Source organism: Camelus ferus, chromosome 7 (genome assembly GCF_009834535.1).
Source record: "Camelus ferus isolate YT-003-E chromosome 7, BCGSAC_Cfer_1.0, whole genome shotgun sequence".
Taxonomy (NCBI): Eukaryota; Metazoa; Chordata; class Mammalia; order Artiodactyla; family Camelidae; genus Camelus; species Camelus ferus.
Window position 1 is genome coordinate 80,268,438 of NC_045702.1, and position 27,569 is coordinate 80,296,006.

Genomic DNA, 27,569 nt, shown 5'->3' on the forward strand with positions numbered 1-27,569 from the left:
TACTGCTTTGTAGTAAATGTAAGAATGTTTCTTAGATGTATGTTAGGATAGAAGCCTAATGCTATTATTTGGTATCTGCCTATTGATTTAAGCTTTTTCATTTTTATTTTTATGAAGAAATTATAGTTGTCCCCCCCTGCACACTCTCTATTAAAAAGCAACTATATAGGCAATTTTCCTAGCTGACATCTGTTTAGAATTTGAAAACAAGTGGATAGAAATACCATATGGGCAGGTCTTTCAAGTGCTCGCTTTGGCTAGCATTATGAAAATTTTATAATTTAAAAGAAACAGAAAATAAATTGTAATTTCTGTGTTTCATGCCTTCTGAGGCATCTTTTTTCTACAATCAAAAATGTTGCTGAGGGACCGCATCCAGTTTAATCAGGTATTACCCAATCATACTACTCTAATTGTGGTGTGTGCAGGTTTGACTGTCCTCTAGGAAGACTGAGGGTTCACAGCAGTAGTGATTTGTGATTTTGAAGAGTACTGGAATAGACTGTCCAGCACAGAGAGCCATGAGTCCAGAATTGAGCCACTTAGTGAAAGGATAACCCAAGTGCCGAGAATTTAGTGATTCTGGACCAGTGAGACTGATTGTTCTCTACTTTATTCTTCACATATGCTTTAGGGGTAAATTTTTACTGGTGATGTTTTTAAGAGCTCAAGAGGTACCCAAGTGACTGTTTATGGAGGATATTCTTTGTGCATCTGCTTTTAATAAGATGGTGGCACATTTCCTACTTGATCATTAAGAATTTTTTTGGACTCACTTTCTTTTCTGTCTTTCCTCCTTTTCTCTTTTGTTGTGTTTCTACTCTTTTTGCTTTAAATGTGTTTGTATGTTTCAAGGATGTAGAAATTTTTTAAGACTCCTGAGTACTACTGTTGATACGTGTGGCCAAAGATTGATTCAGTACCAGTTACAGCCACTCTTCTTTTTGATACTCCAAATTTGACTATCTGGATTATCTGATATTTGGCCAGTGGGAACTCCTTTAAGCTAACTCCTTTGCCCTTTTGAAATGATACTGTTTATTTGAGTGCTTTCTTGCTTCCTAGCCAGACTGTATCTTTTAAGCTCACGTTGAACTTTGCTCCTCTCCCAGTCCTAGAATCCATTACTCTCCAAAAATCATAAGATAGATTGTTTATAAGTTTTCATGTAATAAATCATTTTCTTTAAAAAATTAGGATCATACCATGCATAATATTCCTTGACTTTTTAAAAAAAATTTTAGTATGTTGGAGATTTTTCCATGATGGCAGAGATAGGTTCAGTATTCCTGTCCATAGGGGTGGATTCATCACTCTCTTATTAACTAATTTGCTGTTGATTAATGGATACTTAGATTTATAATTGTTTGCTATTAAACTCTCCTTAATACTTTAGTATATTATGCACATAAGAGCAGTTTTTGTAGGATAGTGGCCAGGTCAAAATATCATTTAAAAATTTGATAGAAACTGCCAAATTGTGTCTTAATAAGACTGTGTACCAATTTATGCACCCAAATGTATGAAATTGCTTCAACAACACTTAAGTATTGCCAATTTTGAAATTTTGCCAATCTTTAAAATATGTGATTAACTTTGCATTTTTATGATTATTGAGACGTAGCATCTTTCTGAACATATGTTGGTTGTCTATTTTTTTCAATGAATTGCTTGTTCATATCTTATGCTGGCTTTTCCTTAAGATTATTATCCTTTTTCTAATTGATTTGTAGGTATTCCTTATGTTAGGGATCTTGACTTGTGCCTCTCAGAGTCTGTTACTTGTCTTTGACGCTTATTTGTTTTTGACTATATGGGTGTTTTCCATTTTAATATAATCAGATCTGTGATTTTTTCCTTTAAAACTTAGGGATTTATAAAGTTTTTAAAGGTTAACTCATCTCACAGAAATTTGGTTTTGGTTATTATATGAAGAAGAAAGAAATGATCTGATTATCCCATCACCCTGTGGGCTAGTTGTTACTAATATAATTTATTGAAACTAATCTATCTCACCAATTTGTGGTGCCATTATTTAAAATTGTTACAGATACATATATGTTTCTGGACTCTTTTCTATTAACATGTTTTATTATTCCTTTGCCAGTACCCCCCCCCCCCCTTTTTTAAACTTCTTTAGATGCATGGTATATTGGCTCTCAAATTCAAATTTCTGTTATAGGGGTAGGCAGGTCATATAAAAGTAAAGGGATGGAGTAAATTACTGATCAGTGAATAGCCTGGCCATTAAGCCTCAACTTTGATGCTACTGTAAATGAATTTGGGCCCACTGTTGGCATTTTTTGCCTTTATTCTTAGACAAATTTTATAGTCATTCAGCTTGTCCAGTTGTGTTTTAAAACCTCTTGCTTGATTTTTGTCTGGGACTTGATTAAACATAATCATGATTTTGGAGACTGACAGCTTTACAGTATTACAGTTTCCCAGATGAAAACATGATTTCATTCATTCTGATCTGGTTTTATGTTCGTAAGTCAAATGTTTGAATTTTCTTCTATTGATCTTATATATTTCTTAAGCCATTTTATTGTTTTTTGTTACTGTAGTATATGGAAATCAAAAAAAATTATATCGCATTTCCTGTTTGGTTTTTTAAAGTATTCAGTGAAAATACAATATTTTTAATTATATGGTATTATTATTAGAAATTAATATTTCATTTCTCTTAAGTCTGGGGGTCTTGCTGTATGTGCTAATTCATATAATGATATATTTGAATATAAGCAGTCTTTTAAATTTTAAATTATAAATTATAAGTAAAATTAAGACCTCTAGTAGATACTGACAGGTATATATAGAATAGATAAACAAGTTTATACTGTATAGTACAGGTAAATATATTCAAGATCTTGTAGTAGCTCATGGTGAAAAAGAATATGAAAATGAATATATGTATATTCATGTATGACTGAAAAATTGTGCTGTATACTAGAAATTGACACATTGTAAACTGACTATAACTCAATAAAGAAAAATTCCAGAAGGTGTGGAATCTGTATTAAATCTCTCCTCCCTCCAACTCTATGCTACGTGTTTATTTAAAAAAAAAAAAAAAAGACTTCTAGTCCACTCTCATGTTGATTTGAAGTGTCAGATAAATGTGAATTTTTGACTGAAGCCTAATTATAAGTTAGAGCCTACAGTTTTCTAAATAAATTATTTTAAATGGGCTTATTTGCAGACAGAGTTCAAGTCGTACCTTTTCTAGAAAGAAGCTTTTACTGTCTCTCAGTCCTGAGTTAGGTACCCTTTAGTACCATGTCACTCTGGAAATCAGTCTGTATAGTACTTTATCCTGGTCCTTACCTAACTGTCTTCCAAAAGACTGTGGGCTCTTCTCTGAGAGGAAATGTATTTTAATGTATTTGTTAATTTTTTTTGTTGTTAAACTCCAGTGACTTATATAATACCTAGCACATAGATGTATATAGTCAAAATTTGTTGAATGGAGGAACATTGGAAAGGGGGCTATATGACACTATTACTTTAAAAATAAAACTGTAAACCAATTTCCTTTTGAGCTTGTTTCTCCTGTTAAAGCTTATCTTCTAGTGAGTACCATGAGGTTATGAAGAAAAGTCACAAATTTATTGATAAGTAGTTTTTATCAGATGATATTAAAGATTAATCCATTTGTTGTACAATAACATTAATATTCAGCATGAGTGGAAGTTATAATTAAAATGAAATGATTTACATTGATAGCATCATTAGTAATTTCTGACCACAGCAGTGTAATCTCACTAATCTTTTTTATTGTGGGACTCATAACTGTTATGAAAGTATGTGAAGTCCAAATTTTGTTATCAAAAAATTAAAAAATTCAAAATGTCATATTATTTAACAGATTTTGTAATGTCTGGGAGGTTTAAAATAATCAGTTACCAAATTAAGGTAAACTTTAAGAACCTGAGTTCTTCATTCATTAAAAAGTAAAGAACTAAATAAGCTTAAATTTCACCTATAATTCCAATAAGCTAGAGTCTTTAAAAAAATTTAAGAGAATCTAATCATTGTCTAGTTAAGGAAAAATGATCTCTAAAAAGGGATGAAGCTAAATTAGTCTTTTGTGATTATTTAAATGGGCAAGATAAATAATAGCATGTATTTTTGAAATTGAAGTATAATCAGTTACAATGTGTCAATTTCTGATGTACACCATAATGTCCCAGTCATGCATATAATATATATATATTCATTTTCATGTTCTTTTTTCTTAAAGATTATTATAAGATATTGAATATAGTTCCTTATGCTTTACAGAAATTTTTTAAAATCGATTTTTATATATAGTGGTTAATGTTTGTAAATCTCAAACTCGCAAATTTATCCCTTCTCAGCCCCTTTTCCCCCGATCGGCAACCATAAAATTGTTTACTGTGTCTGCAAGTCTGTTTCTGTATTGTAGATGAGTTCATTTGTGCCTTCTTTTTTCTTTTTTAGAATCCGAATATGAGTGATATATGGTATTTTTCTTTTTCTTTCTAGCTTGCTTTACTTAGAATGACGATCTCCAGGTCCATCCATGTTGTTGCAAATGGCATCATTTTATTCTACAGCATGTTGTTTTATTTATTTCTTACAACAGAGCAACTTTTTGTCTCTCTACCGGAATCAAACCAAATGCTGTAGTGTAAAATTAATGAATTCTCCTATAATGCATGACTAGTTGACTTTCAGTTTTAATTTACAATTCTATAGTAATTTTATATCTTTTTAAAAATAAACTTTTTTTTAGAACACTTTCAGATTTACAAAAAAATTGCAGTATTACAGAGGAGAGGGTCCTCATATATCCTGCATTCAGTTTCTTCTTTATTAACATCTAATATTATTAGTATGGTAATTTTTTATTTTTTACAATTAATGAACCAATGGTGATACATTGTTAGTAACTAAAGTCCGTACTTTGTTCAGATTTCCTTAGTTTTTGTCTGATTCTGTATCACTTTCACTCCCAAATTTTATATTTTTCAGTTGAATATAGTATATTATTTTCACTGGAAAGTAAAGAAACTCAACTTTGTCTTTTGCCTTCTCTTGTTACTTAAATGTAAGACGTAACTGCATTTTAATTTCTCATTGAAATAAATTTTTTTTTGGTCTGACTCCTTTGTTTTTAGCTTACGAGGAAATATTTCAGTAAAAGCGGTTAAAAAAGAAGTAGAAAAGAAACTACGATGTCTACTTGCTGATTTACCACTGCCCCCTGAGCTGCCAGGAGGAGATGATCTCTCAAAGAGTCCAGAGGAAAAGAAAACAACAACACAGTTACATAGTAAAAGGAGGCCTAAGTATGTGCTTGCTTTTTACCTGCTCTTAAATTGGCCAGAGATGATTTTGGATCATTATAAAATACAAAATTAAGATTTAAAATAATAAAAAGTGTGTTTATTCTTTCAACTTAGGTATATGAATAAATTCTATTAGAGTTTTGAAAAAAAATTTTCTCCTAATTGCCTGAGTACCTATTCAAAATGACTAATAAAACCAAATATAATTTTCTGTCTCAGTTTGTAATGTTATTAATTTCTTGGGGGTATTGTATGTGTTAAAGAAAATTTCTATAATTAAGATACTTAAATAATACAGAAATATTGAATTTGGACAAGGCAGAAGTCAGCATTCGGTGAGCCCAAACAAAATTAGCAAATGGGCAAGCTGCTGTGTTTTCCTTTGCTTTTAGCTCCATTTGTTCCCATAACTAAATTCATTCTTCATTTTGCAAGAGGTGGAGTGGAAGAAGGTTTGAATTTGAAATCTGTATCCTAAATTAGCTTCAAGTAAGTGCCTAGAGATGTCTCTTTCCCTTGAAACCTGTTCATCAGTTAAGGGGGGAGAATGTTGATTTTTTTTTTTTTTTAAGTTCTACTTAACCAAAGGAAAGTGTAAGTAAGACTTTTAGTTAGATCTTATTTTAGAATTGCTGTACAAGTAGTGCAATAATGTAAGTAGTGCAGTAATGTAAGAATATGAGGTGAGGGGGAGGGTATAGCTCAGTGGTAGAGTACATGCTTGGCATGCATGAGGTCCTGGATTCAATCCCCAGTACCTCCATTAAGAAAATAGTAATGAAAAAGAAAGAAATTAAAAACAAGAAGAATACAAGGTGGTTTTCTAGTGTGGAGTAGAAAACTAGAAAACTTAAAATAGTCTCTCCTTGAGTATTGTAGCTTTAGTCCTTAAATTTCTATTACATACCAGAATGTTAAAATACTACAAAATTACATATCTTTTTGAAGAATGTCAAATATTTATCATATACATAATACACACACTTAAAGTGTGGATTCCTAAGGGTTGCTTATATTAGTATTTTTATACTCTCTTAGACTGAAAATCTTTCTGATGTTTCTATTTTTAAGATAATTTTATCTAGTCTTAAATCTAAATTTGTCATTAGGTTTTATAGTTAGATTTTTGGTAATGTTTATTATTAACCTTTTGATTTTTGAAAGATATATATGTATTGTCAATGAATATAAAACTTTCTAGGGGTAGGTTAGAGAACTTGGACTCTATACTAGTGTTTTTTTTATCCACTCACTGAAAAATTACATTTTATTTCTGAAAATCCCTCATAACAAGCTTTGCTTCTTCTCTTTCTCACTTTTAGTGTTAATCTACAGAAGAAGAGTTAGTATGGAGAAGTACTTTAATGATAATTTATAATACTAACATACAGTGTTACTTGTCTTAGATGATCGCAAATAAGCAAGGGTGAGGGGAAATAAAGGATATAAGATTTGGTGGAGGGTGGATATTGAGTATGAAACAGTTTATTCAGTTTGCTTGATTGTATATAAAAACTTCAGAACTATATTTGATAGAATATGTGGGCCTCGCTATGGTGAAATCAAAGAAAAAGATATTGACTGGGGAAAACGCTGCGTGGATAAATTTGATATCATCGGAATTATTGGAGAAGGTACCTATGGACAAGTTTACAAGGCCAGGGATAAAGACACTGGTAAGAATGCCAAATGCTTTTGATCTTTGGGCCTGTGAAATGTACTTATTTGTGTTTCTCTTCTAATGCATAAATTGAGGAATTTTCAGGAAAAAAGTTAAATTCGAATTTATGCTATTGTTTCATCTTGTTTTTCATTTCATTTTATATATGCACTTATGTAAGATATGAGTACATACAAGAGGGTATATATACTTATTTGTTTTTTTAAAGTGTTTCTTTAGTATTTGTGATGTGTAGTAAGGGGGATTTAGGTTTCTTTTCTTTTGTTGTGAGTAAATTTTTACGTTGTTAGTAGTCAGGAGGGAAGTATCTTGACTTTAGTTAATTTTGTTGTATTAGATTTCTGTGCCACTTTTATTTTGGCCAGAATATTTTTTTTCTTTAGAAATTACCCTTTCAGATCATAATCAGATAATCAGTCACCTGAGAGAAAGATTTAGAAGACCTTGGAGCAGAGTTAAAACTAACTGTCAGAGGCCATGTATTTTACTAAGTGCTTACAGTCAGTGTTTAATCTTAATTTATAATTCCTTGTTGAAATAACCCAAGAGATAAAATAGCATAGCTGTTTGAGGCCACTTAGTATAAGGGAGACTACTGTCTGCTTAGAAACTCCTGAAAGCAGTTATAGCATACAGTAATAGCATAATGATGATTCTGCATTATCAAAAAGATTAAATTATAAAATAAGGAACCATACTGCATTGTAGATTCCTATTAAAAATAATCAAATAAGTTTAAATGATTAAAAGGAAAAACGTCCTTCTTTTGGAAAATTTGTAAGTACGGAATTTCTTTTTTTTCCTCCATTGAAGTAGAATGAACAAACCTTTATTATAGTGGATTTTTTCTTATAATAGGATTTCTGTATGTGTGTTTTAATATTTAGATTATCTGATACAAAACTCACTCATACATAAATTATGAGGCCATTTAATGTAGTGGGAAGAGTATATACTTTTGAAACAGCTAAACCAGATTTTCAATCCCAGTTTCTCAATTGGGTAACTGGGCATCTTTGGACAGCTTAATATAACTGAGCATATTTTCTCACCTGCACAGTGTCCAGAGTTTTCTCATCTGTTCAGAGATATTTTATGCATGTATAAGCATATTAGGTATATTTATACTTCCCTTTTCATTTAAAAAACAGTAGTGTAATATGTCTACTCTTCATTTTCTTGTTTTTTTTCATTTCACATAGCTTAGCAAGCATAAAATAACAATGCATATAGACCTATTCTATCTTTTTAAATAGTTGTATGGTGTTGCATAGTTTGATAAATATTCCATAATTTATTTAACAAGAGACTTCTTGAACCATGAACATTATAATTTGGTATATTGGAAACTAAAATATATTTTGTGGGTTGTAATTTCAAGAGGTAGGAACAGAAGTTATCAATTAAAATAAATTTAAAATGTTACTTGATTTTATTAGCTGGTAATCTGATTTTTATTTAATTTTCTAATAGGAGAAATGGTAGCCTTAAAAAAAGTACGTCTAGATAATGAAAAGGAAGGCTTTCCAATCACAGCAATTCGAGAAATTAAAATTCTCCGGCAGCTTACCCACCAGAGTATTATCAATATGAAGGAAATAGTGACTGATAAAGAAGATGCTTTGGATTTTAAGAAGGATAAAGGTATGTGTATATTTACATAACCTATTTTGTGTCATCGTGATATTGCTAACTTGTAGATTTTGATACAGATAGTGACCATTTGAGTAATTTGTAGGTACATTAAACTATTGCCTTAATATCAAACTCCATATTTAAATGTAGTTGAATTATTTTATATGTTTTGCTTTCATGGTTTCTGAGTCACCTAGATAAACATCAAAGCATACTTACTGGTATTATTCACTAATACTAGTTGTTTTTTTGGACATCAGTGCATGATTTTTAGTCTTCACTTTTTAATAATTGAGAAATAGTTTATATAGTAGTATTAGAATATACTTATCTTACGTTTTAAATGTTACAATGTCTTAACATAGAAGGAAACTTTATAGTAGGCGTATGTGTTATTTCTGAAAGTGTGGAGGCAAAAATCTTAACCTGAAATTGCCTTTAATAAATCGTAGTGGTATATGGTTGACTTTTAGCAAAAAAACTGAAAGGAAATTAGTGTGCTTTTTAAAGTAGTTATCATAGGGTATATAAAATACTCTACCTCCAGTAGAGTTTAGATCTTCAATGTAAGATTTTGGAAACAAGATTGACTCCTTTATAATTGGTGGTTTTCAGAGAGCAGAATTTTTTTTTCAAGTAAATCTAATATAAAACAGATTAAAGTAGGTATGTCCTGATTGAACACGGTACTTAGCATCCTCCTGTCCCCAACTACACCCATCCACCATCTTATTCTTCTGGGAAACACAGATAATAATATGGTAACCATTCTGTATGAAGGAACCTCTGTTTGAAAGTATTCTGTATGACCCATAGAGATCATCAGAATCATCTTTTTCATTGACATTACTTCTGTTAGGTGTTTTGTTCTCTCATAATAGAGCCCATATTCCCTAGCCTGACTTTTCAACCCGGTTTCTCTTTCTCATGTTATTTCTCATTGCTTCTTACTGTGTAATAGAAAGGATACTGGTTTGACGTGGGTTAGAATGTCTGGGATTTGTGATTTAGCTTAAGGCCTTTAGCCCTTCTGAGCCTATTATTCCTTCATCTATTAAAGGGAAACATTGTTTCTCTTACCACATAGCAAGAATTAGATTAAGATTTTATGCATGAGGGTGGTGTGCAAATATATTTTTCATTAATCTTGTACTATAGCCAAAGTAATATAAAGTAATATAATTGCTTGCCTCCAGACTGGACCCTCCTCCTTTTTTGATCAGTAGGATCACATCCCTGCCTATTTCTCCAACCCCAATCCCGAATCAATTTTTCTGATTTCTTAACTAGCTGCAGTCATACTGGTCTTCAGAGTCATCAGATATGCCAACACACTTGTCTGCTTTAAAGTCTTTCTTTACACTGGTCTTAAACACACACACACGCACAGACACACACACACAACACACGCTTTGAATGGCTGGTTTTTCATTTTCTAGGTCTTAGCCTGAATGTTGCTTTATTCGTTAGTGAGGCCTTACTTGACCAATCTTCCTACTTTCTACTGCACTGCCTTTAAGAAAACATGGTTAAGTGGTATCATGAAGTCATGGGTACATTTTTGTGCAAAAACTTAGAGATGTTAAATGAGCTTTTTCTGAAATAATCGAGAGAATGGAGGAGAGACAAACTAATTCTAAATTTTTTTCCTGAAGGCAGGGTATAGCTCAGTGGTAGAGTGCCTGCTTAGGATGAATGAAGTCCTTGGTTCAATCCCCAGTACCTCCATTAAACAAACAAACAAACCGAATTGCCTTCCCACCCCCCACAAAAAAAGCTTAAAATAAAAAAAAAAAATTTTTTTCCCTAAAGCTTTTTTCATCTTTCAGGCAGTCCCATCTCTTTTTGATATCTTTGAGGGGATCTTTGAATCTTTTTGTCTGTTTTTCAGTCTTTTTATTGTTAGTGTGGAGGTGTTTTGTTTCAGATAAAGCTAGATCTTTAGTTTCTGCAGTGGGATACAAGTACTTGTATTAATTTACACTGAAATAATGGTATCATTTCAACAAAATAGTATTTTGGTACTTAAAATTAACAAAACCAGTATTAAAATTACTGTGTACAAATTAAGTTAGCTATAATACTTTCAATATTAGTATTTGTTTAATGAGGGAATTTGAGTAATCTTTTAATTTGAAATAGAAGGAAACTGTGTCAACATATTAAGGGCCATATATAAAAAGTCCACAGCTAGCATCATTCTTAGTGGTTAAAGACTGAAAGCTTTAAAGACAACAAGGATACAGTTTTCCCCTACTATCCAAAAGTAGAGTTTTCTGTGAAATCTTTGGTAAGCTCAAGTAGCATAAAGCAAAGAAGCAGTTCCCTTAGGATACATCTTGCTAATGGAATCACAGAATAAATCAAGATAAAGCACAGGTGCTTACAGACACAGTTTAAAGCCATGGTGACTTGACATTGATATGTTCAGTGTAGTTTCCCAGGGAAGGAGCTTGGTTGTGCCACTCTCACCGCTCAGGGTGCATGCTGCCTTTATAACAGCTTACTGCCAAGCCAGTGCTGCATGCTATTTTTGCTTTTTACCTTTTTTTGTGAAAGCAAAAATCTGTTGATTTCTTCGGTTATTGAAAACAGGTATTAATGTAGGTCTTTTGTAAAAGCAAAGTAGCAGAAAGTGAACTCTCAAGAAATGGGGAATAATTGTACCTACTTTTGTCACTTCTGTTCAGTATAGTGCTGGAACACTATAAGAACAAATAAGCAAGACAAAGAAATAAACATCCAAATTGGAAAGGAAGAATTAAAATTGTATCTCTTCATAGACAACATGTTATATGTGGAGAACCCTAAAGTTTCCGCCAAAAAAAAAAAGAGTTAATAAATTCAGCAAAGTAGTAGGGAACAAAATCAACATGGAAAACTCAGTTGTGTCTGTACTATAGTAGTGAAAAATCTGAATAGGAAATGAAGAAAACAGTTTCATTTACAATAGCATCAAAAAGAATAAAATACTTAGAAATAAATCAAGGAGATGAAAGTTGTACATTAAAAATTATAAAATAAGTTAAGGAAGGCATTAGTAAATTAAAAATACTTGTTTTTATGGATTAGAAGACTTAATAGTTTAAGATAGCAATACCCAAAGTGATCTACAAATTCAGTGCAATTCTTATGAAAATCCAACAATGGTTTTTGCAGAAATAGAAAAATTCATCCTAAAATTTATATGAAATTTCAGGGGACCCTTAAATAGCCAAAACAATCTTTTTTTTTTTTTAACCGTGGAGTTAGGTTTACTTGCTTGATGTAATCTTTAAAGTATTATGTAAAATATCAAACATATACATAACTTTAAAGAATAGTAGGATGAAATAACACTTCATGTACGTACTGCCCACCTTTAACAATTATCAGCTCATTGCCAATGTTTATATATAATCCAATATCAGCTCACACAGGCACCTCTCGTCTGTGTGGCATGCTGTTGTCAATGGCAGCATAACCTAATAAATTCCTTTTCTACTCTCATCTCAAAAAAAAAATTCCATATCATAGTAATCTAAACTACAATCTTAGAAAGCTAGAGAAAGAACAAATAAACCCAGAGTACACAAAAGCAAAAAAATAGAGTTGAAATCAGTGAAACAGAAAACAAATATGGTAATAGGTTAAAAAGCAATAAAACCAGTATTTGATTCTTTGAAAGTGGAAATATCAGTACCAATCCTATAGATGTTAGAAGAAAAAGGGAATATGATGAACAGTTTCATGTCCATAATAACTCCAACAACTTCAAGAAAATGGACAAATTCCTTGAAAGGGAGGGAAAAAGGCATAACAGCAATGGTAAATCCGAGTAGCCTTGTGAAAGGGTTCCTGGACCTAATTCCAGTGTGTGTGTGTGTGTGTGTGTGTGTGTGTGTGTGTGTGTGTGTGTGTAGGCCTCCCCTCGCCAACAGTCAATTAATTCTTAGCCTGCTGGTGCCTTATTTCTGACACTATCTACCAGGAGCTAGAATCAGATCCCAGAGGATAAAGGACTCAATCCTAACAAAACTGATCTCTACTTCAGGTGCCAGTCACAAGCCTAGGTTGTTACCAGTATTTCTGATCAACCAGCTATAAATAGAGGGTCCCATGACCACTTCCTTGGGTTCAGTTAATTTGCTAGAATGGCTCACAGAACTCAGGAAAACCCATTTACTCATTAGATTACAGATTTATTACAGCAGATACTAAAGGATATGAATCAACAACCAGATGAAGGGATATATAGGTCCCTGAAAAGAGCAGCATCTGTCCTTGTGTAGCTTGGGGTCTAGCATGGTAGCACATGGAAGCATACTGGTTCCCTAGCAAGGAAGCTCTCAGAATCCCCTCCTTTTTTGTTTTTTAGGAGGCTTCATTACATAACCACGATTGATTGAGTCATTGGCAGTTGGTGATTGATTCAATCTCTAGTCACTCTCTTCCATAAATTAGGGTTTCTTTCTTTTTCTAAATTCAAATATAGTTGATTTATAATATTGTATTAGTTTCAGGTTTGGAGCAAAGTGATTCAGATACATATATGTGTGTTTGTGTATATATATATGTATATATATAAAATATTGAACAATACTGAATTTTGTTCTTTGTGTTTTATAACTCCTTGTTGCTTATCTATTTTATGTATAGTAGTTTGTATCTGTTAATCCCATATTCCTAATTTATCCTCCCTCTCGTTCCCCTTTGGTAACCAAAAGTTTGTTTTCTGTGTCTGTGAGTCTGTTTTTGTTTTGCATATAGATTCATTTGTATTGCTTTTTTGGATCGTACATGTAAGTGAGATCGTATATCTGTCTTTTTCTGTCTGACTTACTAAGTTATAATAATCTCTAGATCCGTTGAAGTTGCTGCCAATGGAAATATCTCATTCTTTTTTATGACTGAGAAGTATTCCTGTGTGTGTGTACCACACCTTCTTAAACCAGTCGTCTGTTGATAGACATTTGGGTTGTTTCTGTATGTTGGCTGTTGTAAATAGTGCTGCTATGAACATTGGGGTCCATGTAGTTTTTTGAATTAGAGTTTTTGTCTTTTCCAGATATATACCCAGGAGTGGGATTACTGGATCCTATGGTAGCTCTGTTTTTACTTTTTGGGAAACCTTCATACTGTTTTCCATTGTGGCAGCACCAATTTACATTCCTACCAACAGAGGAGGAGGGTTCCCTTTTCTCCACACTCTCTCCATTATTTATTATTTGTGGACTTTTTGATGATAGCCAGTTTGACTGGGTGGGGTAATACCTTATTGTAGTTTTGATTTACATTTCTCTCATAATTAGCGATGCTGAGCATCTTTTCAGGTGTCTGTTGACCATCTGTGTGTCTTCTGTGGAGAAATGTCTATTTAGGTCTTTGACCCATTTTTGATTTTGATTTTGATTTTGATTTTGTTTTTGTTTTTGTTTTTGCTATTGAGCTGTGTGAACTGTTTGTGTGTTTTGGAAATTAACCCCTTGTTGATTGCATCATTCACAAATATTTTGTCATATTCCATAGGTTGTCTTTTCATTTTGTTTACAGTTTTCTTTGCTGTACAAAAGCTTTAAGTTTGAGTAGGTCAAACTTGTTTGTTTGCTTTTTAATTGAAATACAGGTGATTTAAAATATTTTAGTTATTGGTGTACAGCAAGCATGGACTTGGAGGGCATTATGCCAAATGAAATAAGTCAGAGAAAGACAAATACTGTAAGATACCACTTACATGAAGAATCTAAAAAAAAATACAACAAACTAGTGAATATAACAGAAAAGAAACAGACTCACAGATGTAGGGAAGGAATTAGTGGTTACCAGTGGGGAGAGGTTAGTGGGGAGGGTCAGAAGGGAGCAGTAGGGGATTGAGAGATACAAGCTATTATGTATAAAATAAGCTACAAGGGTGTATTTTACAACATGGAGAATATAGCCAGTATTATATAATAACTATAAATGGAGTAAAATCTTTAAAAATTGTGAATCACTATATTGTACACCTATAACTTTACATAATTTTGTACATCAACTGTACTTCAATAAAAAGTTTAAATAAAAAAGCTTTAAGTCTGAGTAGGTCGTATTTGTTTATTTTTGCCTTATTTCCTTTGCCTTGGGAAACTGATCTAAGGAAATAATTGCTCCGATTTATGTCAGAGAACATTTTGCTTATGTTCTCTTCTAGGAGTTTTATGGTGTCATGTTTTTAATATGTAGATCTTTAAACTATTTTGAGTTTATTTTTGTATGTGGTATGAGGGGGTATTCTAATTTCATTGATTACATGAGGCTGTCCAGCTTTACCAACACGACTTGCTGAAGAGACTGTCTTTTCTTTATTGTATATTGTAGCCTCCTTTGTTGTAGATTAATTGACCATAGGTGTGTGGGGTTATTTCTGGACTCCCTGTTCTGTTCCATTGATCTGTATTCTGTTTTTGTGCTAGTGCTATGCTGATTTGATTATTGTAGCATTGTAGTATTGTCTGAAGTCTGGGAGGGTTATGCCTCCAGCCTTTTCTTTTTCCTTAGGATTGCTTTGGCTATTCGGATCTTTTGTGGTTCTATATAAATATTAGGATTATTTGTTCTAGTTCTGTGAAAAATGTCATGGGTAATTTCATAGGGATTGCATTAAAGTCTGTAGATTGCTTTGGGTAGTATTGCCATTTAAAAAATATTCTTCCAATCCAAGAACATGAAATATCTTTCTATTTCTTTGAGTCATCTTCAGTTTTCTTTATAAGTGTTTTATAGTTTTTAGCATATAGGTCTTTCATTTCCTTGGTTAGGTTTACTCCTAGATATTTTATTTTTTTGACCTGATTTTTAAATATGATTTTTTTTCACTTTCAGATATTTCATTGTTAGTGTAAAGAAATGCAACAGATTTCGTATATTAAACTTGTATCCTGTTACTTTGCTGAATTCATTTATTAGTTCTAATAGTTTTTGTGTGGAGTCTTTAGGGTTTTCTGTGTTGAGTATCACATCATCTGCAAATAATGACAATTTTACCTCTCTGCAGATAATGACAATTTACCTCTTCCCTTTCCAATTCCACATACACAAATCAAAATCAATGTGATATACCACATTAACAAAAGACAAAATCCACATAATCATCTCAACAGATAAAACCATTTGATAAAATTCAGCATCCACTCATGATAAAAACTTTTACCAAAGTATAGAGGGAACATACCTCAACATAATAAAAGCCATTTATGACAAGCCTAAAGCCAACATAATACTCAATGGTAAAAAGCTAAAAGCTTTCCCGCTAAATTGTGGAACAAGACAAGGGTACCCACTGTTACCACTTCTATTCAACATACTATTGAAAGCGCTAGCCACAGCAGTCAGACAAGAGGAAGAATAAAAGGTAGTCAAAGCAGCCTTGAAAAAGGACAAAGTTGGAGGGCTCACACTTCCAGATTTCAGAACTTACTACAAAGTTACAGAATAGAGAGCCCAGAATAGACAGCCCAAAAGTAAATACTCGCATATATGGTCAATTGATTTTTGACAAGGGTATTAAGATATTCAGTGGGGAAAGTCTGTTCAACAAATGGTATATTGTGAAAACTGGATATCCACATCCAAAACAATGAAGTTGAACCCTTACTTAACAACATATACAAAAATTAACTCAAAATGAATCGGAGACTTAAATGTAAGAGCTAAAATTATAAAACTCTTACAAGAAAACATACTGGGGATCTTTAAGACTTTGGATTTGGCATTGGTTTCTTGAATGTGATACCAAAAGCACGGTTAACGACAGCAAAAAAATATATTGGACTCCATCAAAGTTAAAAAATTTTTTAATGCATTCAAGGACATGATCAGATTAAAAAAGCAACCCATGATATGGCAAAACCATATTATCTGATAAGGGTTCATGTCCAGTTTATATAAAGAATTCCTACAATTCATCAACAGTAAAAGGTCAAAGGACTTGAATGGACATTAAGCACATGAAAAGATATTCAGCATCACTATAACCATTTAGGGAAATGCAAGCCAAAGCCACAAGAGTTACTACTTCATACCCATTAAAATGGCTATTATCAAAAAAGTAAAAATAAAAACAGCAGAAAATAACAAGTGACAAGATGTGGAGCAACTGGAACCCCACTTCTTTGCCAGTGGGAATGTATAAATAAAGCTACCATGGAAAATGATACAGTGTTTCCTCAAAAAGTTGAAAATAGTACTACCGTATGATCCAGCATTTCCACCTCTGGGTTTATACTCGAAAGGATTGAAAGCATTGTCCTAAAGAGATTTTGTACCCCAGGTTTATAGCATCATTGTTTAAAGTAACCAAAAGGTGGAAGCAGCCCAGATGTCTTTGGATTCATGAATTGATAAGCAAAATATGGCATTTACATACAATTAAGTATTTATTCAGTCTTAAATACAGAGGAGATTCTGACATGCTGCAACAAGGATGAACCTTGAGGACATTATGCTAAATGAAATAAGCCAGTCATAACGAAAGGACAAATATTGTATGAGGTACCTAAGGTAGTCAAATTCATGGAGACAGAAAGTAGAATGGTAGTTACTAGGAACTGGAGGGAGGTGAGAATGGGAAAGTATTGCTTAATGGTTACAGAATTTCATTTTTGTAAGATGAAAAGAATTCTGGAAATAGATGGTGTTGTGATGGTTGTACAACAGTGATAATAAATTTAATGCCACTAAACTGTACACTTAAATATAGTTAAGATGGTAAATTTTATTTATGTTTTACCACAGTTTTTAAAAATTAAAAGGAATAAAGTACTGATTGATACATGGATGAACCTTAAAAACATTATGCTAAGTGAAAGAAGCCAGTTACAAAAGACTGTATTGTATGATTCTGTTTATATAAGATGCCCAGAATAGGTAAATCTATAGAGATAGAAGGTAGGTTGGTGGTTGCAAGGGACCTGGGGAGGAGGTTGGAAATGGGGAGTTACTGCTAATGGGTACAAGATTGTTTTTGAGGTGATGAAAATTTTCTGAAATTCATTGTGGTGATGTTTGTACAACTCTGAATACATTAAGACTTATTTAAGACCAAAAAACCCCAACTAGTTCCCAAGGACTCTGTGTTATGATGAAAATACTATACACATTGAGAGGGATAAGTGTTGTGGACGAGGAGAAGGGTCTGTTATAGAAGATGAGGCTGCAAAGGTAGGTTAGGGCCCACAGTGGTGTTTGACCTCAAATATTATGCCAAGGAACCAAATTGCTAACTCACTTTTTTCCAAAAAAAAAAAAAAAAAAAAAAAAGTACAGTTCATATTGTGTGTTTCGACCAGGATTTATAATGACTTTATTTGAACTTTGACAGTTTGATTAGTAAAAAATGGTATCCTATCTTTTTTATAATCATTTTTTATTACTGTGGAGCTTGGTTGGACAGTTTTCTGTGTATGGAGGCCATTTATATTTATCTATATATCACCTGTTTATGTCTTTTTTCCATTTTTTTACAGTATCAGTGTTTTTTTTAACTGACTTAAAAAGTATTTTTTACCTAGTAAGAATGTTCATCTTTTGACTGATTTACATAAAAACTATCCAGCCGTCTGGTTTTCTTGCTCTCCATGTGTTTCCTATGTCCTGCTCAGTAAATGTTTGTTGAGTTGAATTGAGAAGAAAAATATTTATGAAACAGATTGTAGTATGTTCCTGAATAACTAAATGAACCCTTCATGATTGTGAATTTTGCATGATCAGTAAAAGTGCTGATCAAGAAAGGTGCTTTAGTCACATCAATAAAATATAGCAAGTAATGCTTTTAAAGGAAAAAAATCAAAATCTTAAGTAGGAATGACTTCTTTCTTTGGTTCACAAGGTAATACAGAGTTAGCGTCATGTGTTGAAATTTAGAGTAAAGAACAGATCAGGATGTGTAGGTGCTCATTAGAAGATGATCTATGACAAAAGGATTGTCCTGAGTTTAAGTGAAAAGGAATGTGTAGGAAAGTATGGAAGGGGTAGGTGGAAATGGAAGTGGGGGGTGGCTTTTTCCTGCCAATATTTCCTGAATAGTTGAATAAGAAATATGTTATTTTGGGGCAGATGTCATAAGGTAATAGTAATGGGAAATATATGTGTAATGGTTAAAGAGTATAGTTCGAATCCTTGCTTCTTTCGTTATTATGTACTCTTTGTTTTCCTCATCTGGAAAATGGGATAATAATACCTAACTCATAGATTTGTTGTATCAAATGAGATAAAGTGTGTGAAGCACTTAACTTAGAATATTGAACATAGTAAAGCACACAGTGAAGTTTGCTGTTATTACAGCATGGTGGTAGGTTGTGAGAGCAGAAATAGATCAATAATATAATAATTGTTTATACTTAAGCAGAATTGATGTTTGGGAGAAATGAATATTTCAGTTTTAATCCTCCAGTGAAATTTCATCATGTGAAGATCAAGTATCAGGAATGGTGCTAACTCAGAAGTTAAAAATAAACTTTTTTTCTGAAAGCTTAGAAATAGTCTCTAATTATTAATAGTAAAAGTTGTCAAGAAGAGTGAAAAACTTGTTATGCGTGACTAGCTGAACTTCCTTAATCTACCAGAACTTAAAAAGTGAATTCAAACCCAGGCGGGGAAATGGAAGTCAGAAGAGTGAAGCTCAGTAGCAGGCAGTAAGACAGATGCTAATTGCAGAAGCCAGGGTATTGGTTTGAAATGGAAAACAGAGGGAGAAAGTTAAGGAACATATGATCTGATGTTCAGAATACCATGGCCATCAATAAAGAGAAAGAATTCTGCAGTTAAAATTCTGCGGTGGGGAAAGGCAGGCGGTGCGGGGTGACAGTGGCACCGTTTAGGGCATGCCTCATCACTGTTCCGTGCAATAGAAGATAGCTATTACATTGCTCTATGGTTTTTCAGCCCTTTCTGAAGAAGCTAATAACCCCTTTTCCTTCACGGTGAAAAGAGGGATGGGACACTCAGACCTGGGGGATTGTTTTACTTTTGCCATTTAGTAGTTGTGTAATAATGGGCGAATTATTTAGTGTCTCTGAGCCTGATGCATTACAAGGAAATAATAATATTTTGGGGGTTATTATGAAGCTTAAATGGGATAATATTGAAGTATTTTCACCTCTTTAGTAGTTTAACATTTTTTCTTTTGCTTACCATAGAGTCAACCTGCATACTAGGATGTCGCTCTTAATGTAAGACAGTGTAAATTGAACCACTTTGGTGTACACCTGAAACTAACACAACACTGTAAATCAGCTATACTTCAATTTAAAAAAACACACACTACCAGTTTTTGATAGGTTAAAAAAATTGTATTCTTTTCCACTATACGTTATTGTGAGATATTGAATATAGTTCCCTATGTAGGTCCTTATTTGTCTGTTACATACAGTAGTGTATATCTGTTTATCCTAAGCTCCTAATTTATCCTTCCCCCCTTTTTCCTTTGGTAACCATAAGTTTGTTTTCTATGACTGTGAGTCTGTTTCTGTTTTGTAAACAAGTTTGATTTGTATCATTTTTTTAAGATTTCACATATAAGTGATATATGATATTTGTCTCTCTGTCACACTTAGTATGATCTCTAAAACTGTTAGTGTTTTTCAAAAATAACCCTCACTTGATTCTTTTTAGAATTATAAAAATAACGTATTTAGTTGAAGTAAAAAACATAAATTAGTAGAAGAGCGACATATGCATAGATCCTCTGACATTTGGCCAACAATGAGAAGACACCAGTGGCTTCTTTTTAGACTTTTTTGGTGCAAAACAACTATACACCTTATTTACTCACATACTTGACAAAGATGAGGACATAATATGCAGTATTCTGTAAAGCAGACATTTTTGTGTATCATGTAGCCATGGAAAAAAACCAAGGTGGAGGGTGGCAATAGCTCAGTGGTAGAGGATGTGCTTTACATGCATGAGGTCCTGGTTCTATCCCCAGTACCTCCATTTGGAAAAAAAAAAATCAAGAAAACAAGATAGTGTTCTGTAGGTTTGTAATTTGGGTATTACTAGGCTTTCCCCTGTAGATGGGTATTTAGGTTACTGGTTTTTAGCTTCTATTAGCAGTGCTTTATCAAACATCATTAAATGTAAATCTGTGTGTTATTTGAGTCTTTCTGTAGATACATTCCTAAAAGTAGAATTGTTAGGTTAAATGATTCACTTCTTTTTTATGTTACTAGTTACAGCCAAATTAACTTATAAGAAAGCTTATACCAGCTTATACCAGTTTACATTCTCATTAAAATTTTGTGTGAACGCCTAGTTTTCTGAATCACAGTACATTATTGATTTTACATTTTTTTGTCCATCTCATAAGAGAAGTTAATACTTATTTTATTACTTGTGTGGGTAAAGATATTTTCATGTTTTTGCCATTTTTTCTGTGAATGGCCTGTTGCTTTGACATTTTCTTGCCAACTGGAGAGATACATTAAAATATAGATATTAATGCTTCATGTGTTTCACATATCATAGATAATTTTTCCCATTTCTGTTACTTGCCCATAACTTTGTTTTTCTATGTTCTTTTTAAATCTAAATCTTGTATATGGTCATCTGTCAGTTTTGGGGGTTTTTGAGGGAAGGTGGTTTGTCTGATGCTTAGGAAAGCTCAGCCTTCTGGAAAATCCTAAGAATATTTTCCTGAATTTTTTTTCCACTTCTATTTTAGTTCAAGAAATTTAGATATATGAGTCATTGTTATTTTGTTCTTTTGTGCCATGTTTAATAAGGTACCTCATGTTCTGGGCTCTCCTGTTGATTCTTTTGCATGCTCTGCTAGCATATCACATTGGTTTAATTATTGCAACCTTATACTGCATTTCTTTTTTAATCTTTTTATTTGTTTATTCTTTAGTGGAGGTACTGGGGATTGAACCTAGGACCTCGTGCATGTTAAAAGCATGCACTCTACCACTGAGCTAATGCTGGCCCCCTCTTATATTACATTTTAATATCTGGTAGATAAGGGTCTCCTACCCTCTCCCCCTAAAAGAAGATCTTGCATATTTTCATGCATTTAAATGAGAATGAGGTGTGAAAACTCGTCAGTGGAGATTTGACTAGAATTACATTGAGGTTCATTTGGGGAAGGGCAAGGATTTCTTAAACACTTGATCAGTGTATAGGATCATAGAGAGGTATATTCATGCAATGCTTGAGAGTGAAAATTGGTATAACTTTCAGAGAGTATTTAAGGCATGGTAGGCACATACTAACTACTGTATAAAGATTTAATGTTGACTTTATAATCATTATTTCTTAAAAGGTAGTATGTCCTGTAAATCAGCCATTCTATTTTTAGAAGCATATAAGGAAGTAGTCATGACTTTACATATCTATAAAGCTACAGGAATGTTCTTCATAACATTGCTTTAGTAGCATAGTGTTGGAACAACTTAAATATCTATCAGTAGAGGGTTATTGAACAGAACTGTGGTATATTACTATGGACTACTATATAGCTATTAAAATTACAGTAAAAGTTAAATGATAATAAGGGAAATTTTTTAGTCTCTATATTATGAACATATAAAGTTTAATCCAATTTTTGTATTACAGATGTATTCTAGGAGCACAGCTAAACCTTTGAGGGTGATGGATATGTTCATTATTTTAATTGTAGCCACAGTCTTACAAAAGTGTATACGTATGTGAAAACTACTTAAATTGTATCTTCTGAATATGTGCAGTTAGTTGTCAGTTAATTCATCAAAGCTGTGAAAATTTTTCTTTAAAATGTAATAAACTTAAGGAAAACTGTTGAACTTACTACTTCAAGAAATAAAACCAGTAGGATAAGTAAATATATATAGAGAGATTGATTTTGAGGAATTGGGTCACATGATTGTAAAGGCTGGCAAGAATGAAATCTGTAAGGCTGACTGGCAAGCTGGAAATTCTGGCAGGAGCTGATGTTGCAGTGTTGAGTTCAAAGGCAATCTGAAACAGAATTCCTTCTTTAGGGGACCTTAGTCCTCTCTCTTAAGCCTTCAACTGATTGGATGAAGGCCACCCACATTATTGAAGGTAATCTGCTTTCCTCAAAGTCTACTGATTTAAATGTTAATTAAGTCTAAAAAATACTGTTACACAACATCTAGGCTGGTTTTGACCAAGCATCTGAGCCCTGTAGTGTAGCCAAGTTGATATATGAAATTAATGATCTCACTTAGCGTGATTTCAGGAGAGTAACAGAAGATCTAGTTGAAATGGTTAAAGCCATGTGGAAATCTATAACCTCATATATCAAGAGATCCAGAGACTGGGTAGGCTTTAGTGTTAGTTGATTCGGTGGCTAAGGATGTCATCAGAGACCCAAGTTATGCCATCCATAGTGTCTTTTGCATTCTCACTGTAGCCTGGCTTGGACAGGCAGTTGTTGATATCTAGTGAGAGGGAGTCTTGGCTTCCCATGGCTCTTCTAAAATGTGCTTATGCCTGCACATCTGTACATCAGTCATCAGTGGGAAGGTTGCTGAGAACCTACTTAACATAAAATGCCTCCAAATTAGAATATGATAAAAAGAAAAGCAGTTAAGAAAAGTACCATTTTCAGAACTCAGGAGCTTATTAGGAGGGAGGGAGAGATCAATTCATTGGCTTTATATGAAATCTGAAGACACTAGAGTATTATGTAAGAAGATTGAGAAATACTTGCTCTGCTATGCGAAGTAAAGTTTATGCAAACTTTTTTTTCCTTTAAGTTAGTCTTTGTCTCTAGGACAGATGGGAATTGGCTCCCAAATATGCTGAGTCAGCAAGGCAATGCAGTTGACCATTTTTAATTTAGGATATGGAAAGTTGCATTCATACCTTCTTTTTTAGTTTTCTAACTGGTGTTTTATTTTAGTGAACATAATAATTGTTTACTGACTGATCTTCCATCACTGGGCTTGTTCATAGGGTTTAAGTTCAGTTCACTCGTGGGTTTTCAGGTACCAGACTTTTGACTTGGGGGTTTTGGGTTATTTTAGTATACAATGGGATTTTCTAAAACCGTTATACACTCAAAAAGATTTGTCCCTATTATACTTGGGATAACAGGAATTGAATGATTTTTGTACTTCAGAAAGTTTTTTTGTTATTTGTCTCTGGCTTTACATGAGTTTTCTGAAAGCAAATTGAAATTTTACATTATATTCTAGATTTAATATAATTTGGAAAGCTTTCAACATCACAAGTTCAGATTCTTTTTATTATGTCATGTGCATTTCTGCAGCAATCACTTTGCCAAGCTGGATTCCCTTCATTGATACTTTTACACACCTTTAATCTTCATTTTTAAAGCTCCTCCCTCCCCCAGTATATTTCATTGCATAAGAAAGGCTGGACTGGCGTGCTGCCCCTGAAATGTTAATTCATTGCATTTGTCCCAGAATGTAATTGAGATTGCATATACTTCTCACTGTACATCCAACTCTTACAGCAGAAGCTGAATTAAATCATGGGAGTTCAGTGGAGCACTCATGATTAATAATAAATAATAACAACTAAATACAAGTTGCTTAAACGTAACAAGTATGCTTTTAAGGTCGTGACAATATGGCTATGGGTAAAATAGTTTGTAGGTTTTTTTTTTTAAAGTAAGGTAACTGAAGGTAATTCTGCTTTAAGTATATCAAAAAGTTATAAATTATAAAGTTACAAATTAAATTAGTGTGAAATTCCCCCCAAATCAGTTCATGTACTGGTCTTTAGAAATAATTTTGATTATCTTTTAACTCTCGACAGTTCTCTTTGGAGTAGGTCAAAAGAATTAGTTATGAAAACACCACTAAAAAAAGTAGAGCCAAATAAATTTTTTTTGAAAATTTAGTTTGAAAAACTTAACAAATCTGAAAAATGAATATTTGTTTTAGTTAATTAAAGGTAAATAATGCTTACTGTGGGCTAGGCACTATCTTAATAAGCTCTTTACAAATACTAATTCATTTAATCCTCAAAAATTCTATGAGAAACAGAGAAGGAAATGAGATACAGGAAAAGTCAGAATCACTCTATGATGCACACAATACCTGATACATGAAAAACAGTGACTAAAAATGTTCTTTTTCAAGCAGATAGTCATTTCACTTTGGTTTTAATACGATGTGGAAAATCTAACTTTGATATATTGCAGTATATTTTGGGGAAAATGTGTTGGAAATTTGAATATTGAGACTGGGTACACACCTATTCCCTCCACTGTCAGTTGTGGTGACACTAAGTGAATTTCTACTCTTTCTGCTCCTATCACCTTTCACGTAATGGGAGTACTTTTGCTTTTACAGCTCATTATCACTAGTGGCAGCCTTGGAGACTTGAAATTAGAAATGGAGACCCTCAGGTGAAGAACCAGGAGCTCTCAAATTTTCAGAGTTTGAGAGCCAGAGTTTCCTTTGGGCCTCTTTTTGGCATAAACACCTCTGAATTTGAGGTATTTGGTTTCAGGCTGGCAATGATCATAAGCCTCTCTCTTCTGCCATTTCAGGAATTGATCTGTTTCTCTTTTATTGCTACCACCACTCTCAGCCACAACTTCTTGTAATGTGTAATGTGCGTGTATCCCTTGTTAGGTTTTCTACCACTAATCCAAATGAGAAAGAGAGGAGGATAGGTTCCTTCCTGCTCTGCCAACACTCACATCCCAACCTACCCCCAGACATTTTTTTTCTGTTTCTTCTACCTGTGTGAAATGCAGTCTTGAATGTGACTTTTGGGTAAATAAAACCGCCGAAATAAGATTCCTGAATACTTTCAGAAATTACTTAATAAATATTTGTTGAGCACCTGTTACACGCAGTACATTGTTCTAGGTGCTGGGAATAGTTAGTATATTAGATAGACAGGGTCCCTGTCCTATGGCGCTTACATTCTAATGCGTACGACCCTGGCTGTCTTGGATATTCTGTCATAATAGCTGAATATTAGGGCTGTGCTGGAGTAGGGTTAAAGGGATAGGAAAAAGGATTTTCTTTCTCTCCGCTCCAACTTGAAGAGAGCTCAGGGTCAAAGAAGAGTGTAGGAATGTCTCCAGTCACCCTCAGTGATACTGTATAGTTAATAATATAGGTTAATTTACTTCCTCCTATGAAAGCGGGAAATGTTTTCCAGCAGTTACAGATTAAAGGCAAAGATGGCCACAGGAAGAAATGTTTTTGCTTTCTTTTTCTTTTTCTTTCCATATTTCAGGCAGATTTTTTAAGTTTCATATAAATAACTTGAAATTTTATACATTACAAATATTTAGTCTTTTACTTATTTTCTTAAGTAAAGAACAATGCAATTTTTGCAGCCCTTTTACAATCAGAACTGTTAAGTCATTTCCATTAACTTCTCTTCCTTGATTATTTCTGATGTTGAATTTGCGAAAGCAAAGTTCTAATGCAACTTATGTTTTACTTTTGATTATACATTTTCATGAAATAAAGATACTTGGAGTCATAATTAATGATTTTTCTAAGACTTTTGCCAGGGATATTTATGTTTCTATTACTCCTGCCCTAACTTTCAACCTTGGATTGATCAGTTTTTTTTTAAGCCGAATGTGCTGGAGAAAAATCATACAACTATGTGAGTTACTATCTCCCCAGATTCATGATCTACAGAGCTGGGACTTCAGGGCTGCTGGATGGGCCTTAGTCTGCTCATTCTTCTGTTCTACAAAGCAAAGATTCCTGTTCTCTTAAGAGAAGACGTTAGGAGAATTCACTCTCTCAGCTTCCCACCTTCCATGCGCTTACGTCACTCTGCGTTCACATCACTGTTTTGTCTCAGAGGAAGTAGTATTCTTCTTCCTGCTTAAGTTCATTCTTTCAGGTCCCTGGAAACTTTGTTGTGTGTTATCTCTGTGTTTTCAGCCCCTTCCCTCTTTACTGGCTCCTTCCTTTCAACACTAAACCTACTCAAATTTCTCCTATCTTAAAACAAAAAATCTTTCTCTGATTGGAATTTGCTGTGTCTTCATTACTCTATCTTGTTCCTTTCCTTTGTTGCCAGGCTTTTTGGAAGAGTAATCATCACTTGATGTCTGTACTTCTTCACTGTTTCATTTACTCATTGGTCTAAATTTTTCTACCACTTTATAAAGATAAGGTTTCACTCATGAGCTCTTGCCACAGCAGTGGTAATTTCTCAGTTTTTTCTTACTTTGTGGGCAAAATTTATTATGTTGATTTGCTTCTTGAGTGTCTTCTAGCTTTTCTGAAAAAGCTCTAGTAAGATTTGCTTTCTCCCTCTCTTGAGTATTGCTTCATAGCCTTAATCATTAGCCCTTTCTTTGCCTTATCCGTAAGTGTTGGTTTTCCTCAGTATTATGTCCTTGGTGGTCTTCTCTTTTATTCCCTGACACTGTCATAGCTTTAAGGTTGTTACTGTCACAGGCTCTGTGCCATTACCTCATAAAAATGTTTCTAGACCTGAGCTCCAGATAACTGTTTGCTGGATATTTTTATGTTCACATTTCACAAAGGTATCTCAAACTGAGCATGTCCCTTGACCCATCAACCTGCTTGCTCCCAGCTTTGCTTTAAATCTCAGCTTAAATACCTCTTCTGATTCCCCAATCAGGTTTCGTCTTTCAGGATACCATTGTATTTTTAAGCCTATCAATTAAAGCATTATTAATACAATTATTTTGTTTACCTATCTGTCTGCAGTGTTACCTTTTGGGGCTCCTAATGTCAGTAACTCTTATTCATCTTTGTATTTAGAAACAGTAAACTTCTGTTGACTGTTCTGTTGCACATAGTCGCACAAAGGTAAAATTCTAAAATAACTGATAGAATATAAAGAGTTTATATAAAATACATAATTAGAAATAATTTAAATTAGTATTTACAAATGGAAACTTGGAGGGATTTTTTTGTCCACATTCACCATCCTTATTCCTTGTGTCTGTTTCCAGCCATTACAGATTTATTACCCTTGAACAAGTAGGATTTATGTTA

General features: G+C 33.3%; 1 protein-coding gene and 1 non-coding gene across 3 annotated transcripts in view; both read left to right on the forward strand.

Moving 5' to 3' along the window:
- The window catches only part of CDK13 (cyclin dependent kinase 13), a 104,247-nt gene that overhangs the window by 26,533 nt on the left and 50,145 nt on the right, over positions 1 to 27,569 (forward strand). For both annotated transcript variants that reach the window (XM_032484258.1, XM_032484259.1), the window contains exons 3-5: positions 5,145 to 5,315; positions 6,852 to 6,991; positions 8,470 to 8,640. In XM_032484258.1, the coding sequence (XP_032340149.1) occupies positions 5,145 to 5,315; positions 6,852 to 6,991; positions 8,470 to 8,640 (482 nt within the window). The remainder of the gene's footprint in view (positions 1 to 5,144; positions 5,316 to 6,851; positions 6,992 to 8,469; positions 8,641 to 27,569) is intronic.
- TRNAA-GGC lies at positions 6,007 to 6,078 on the forward strand. The gene has a single exon. It is a non-coding gene; the product is annotated as a tRNA-Ala (tRNA).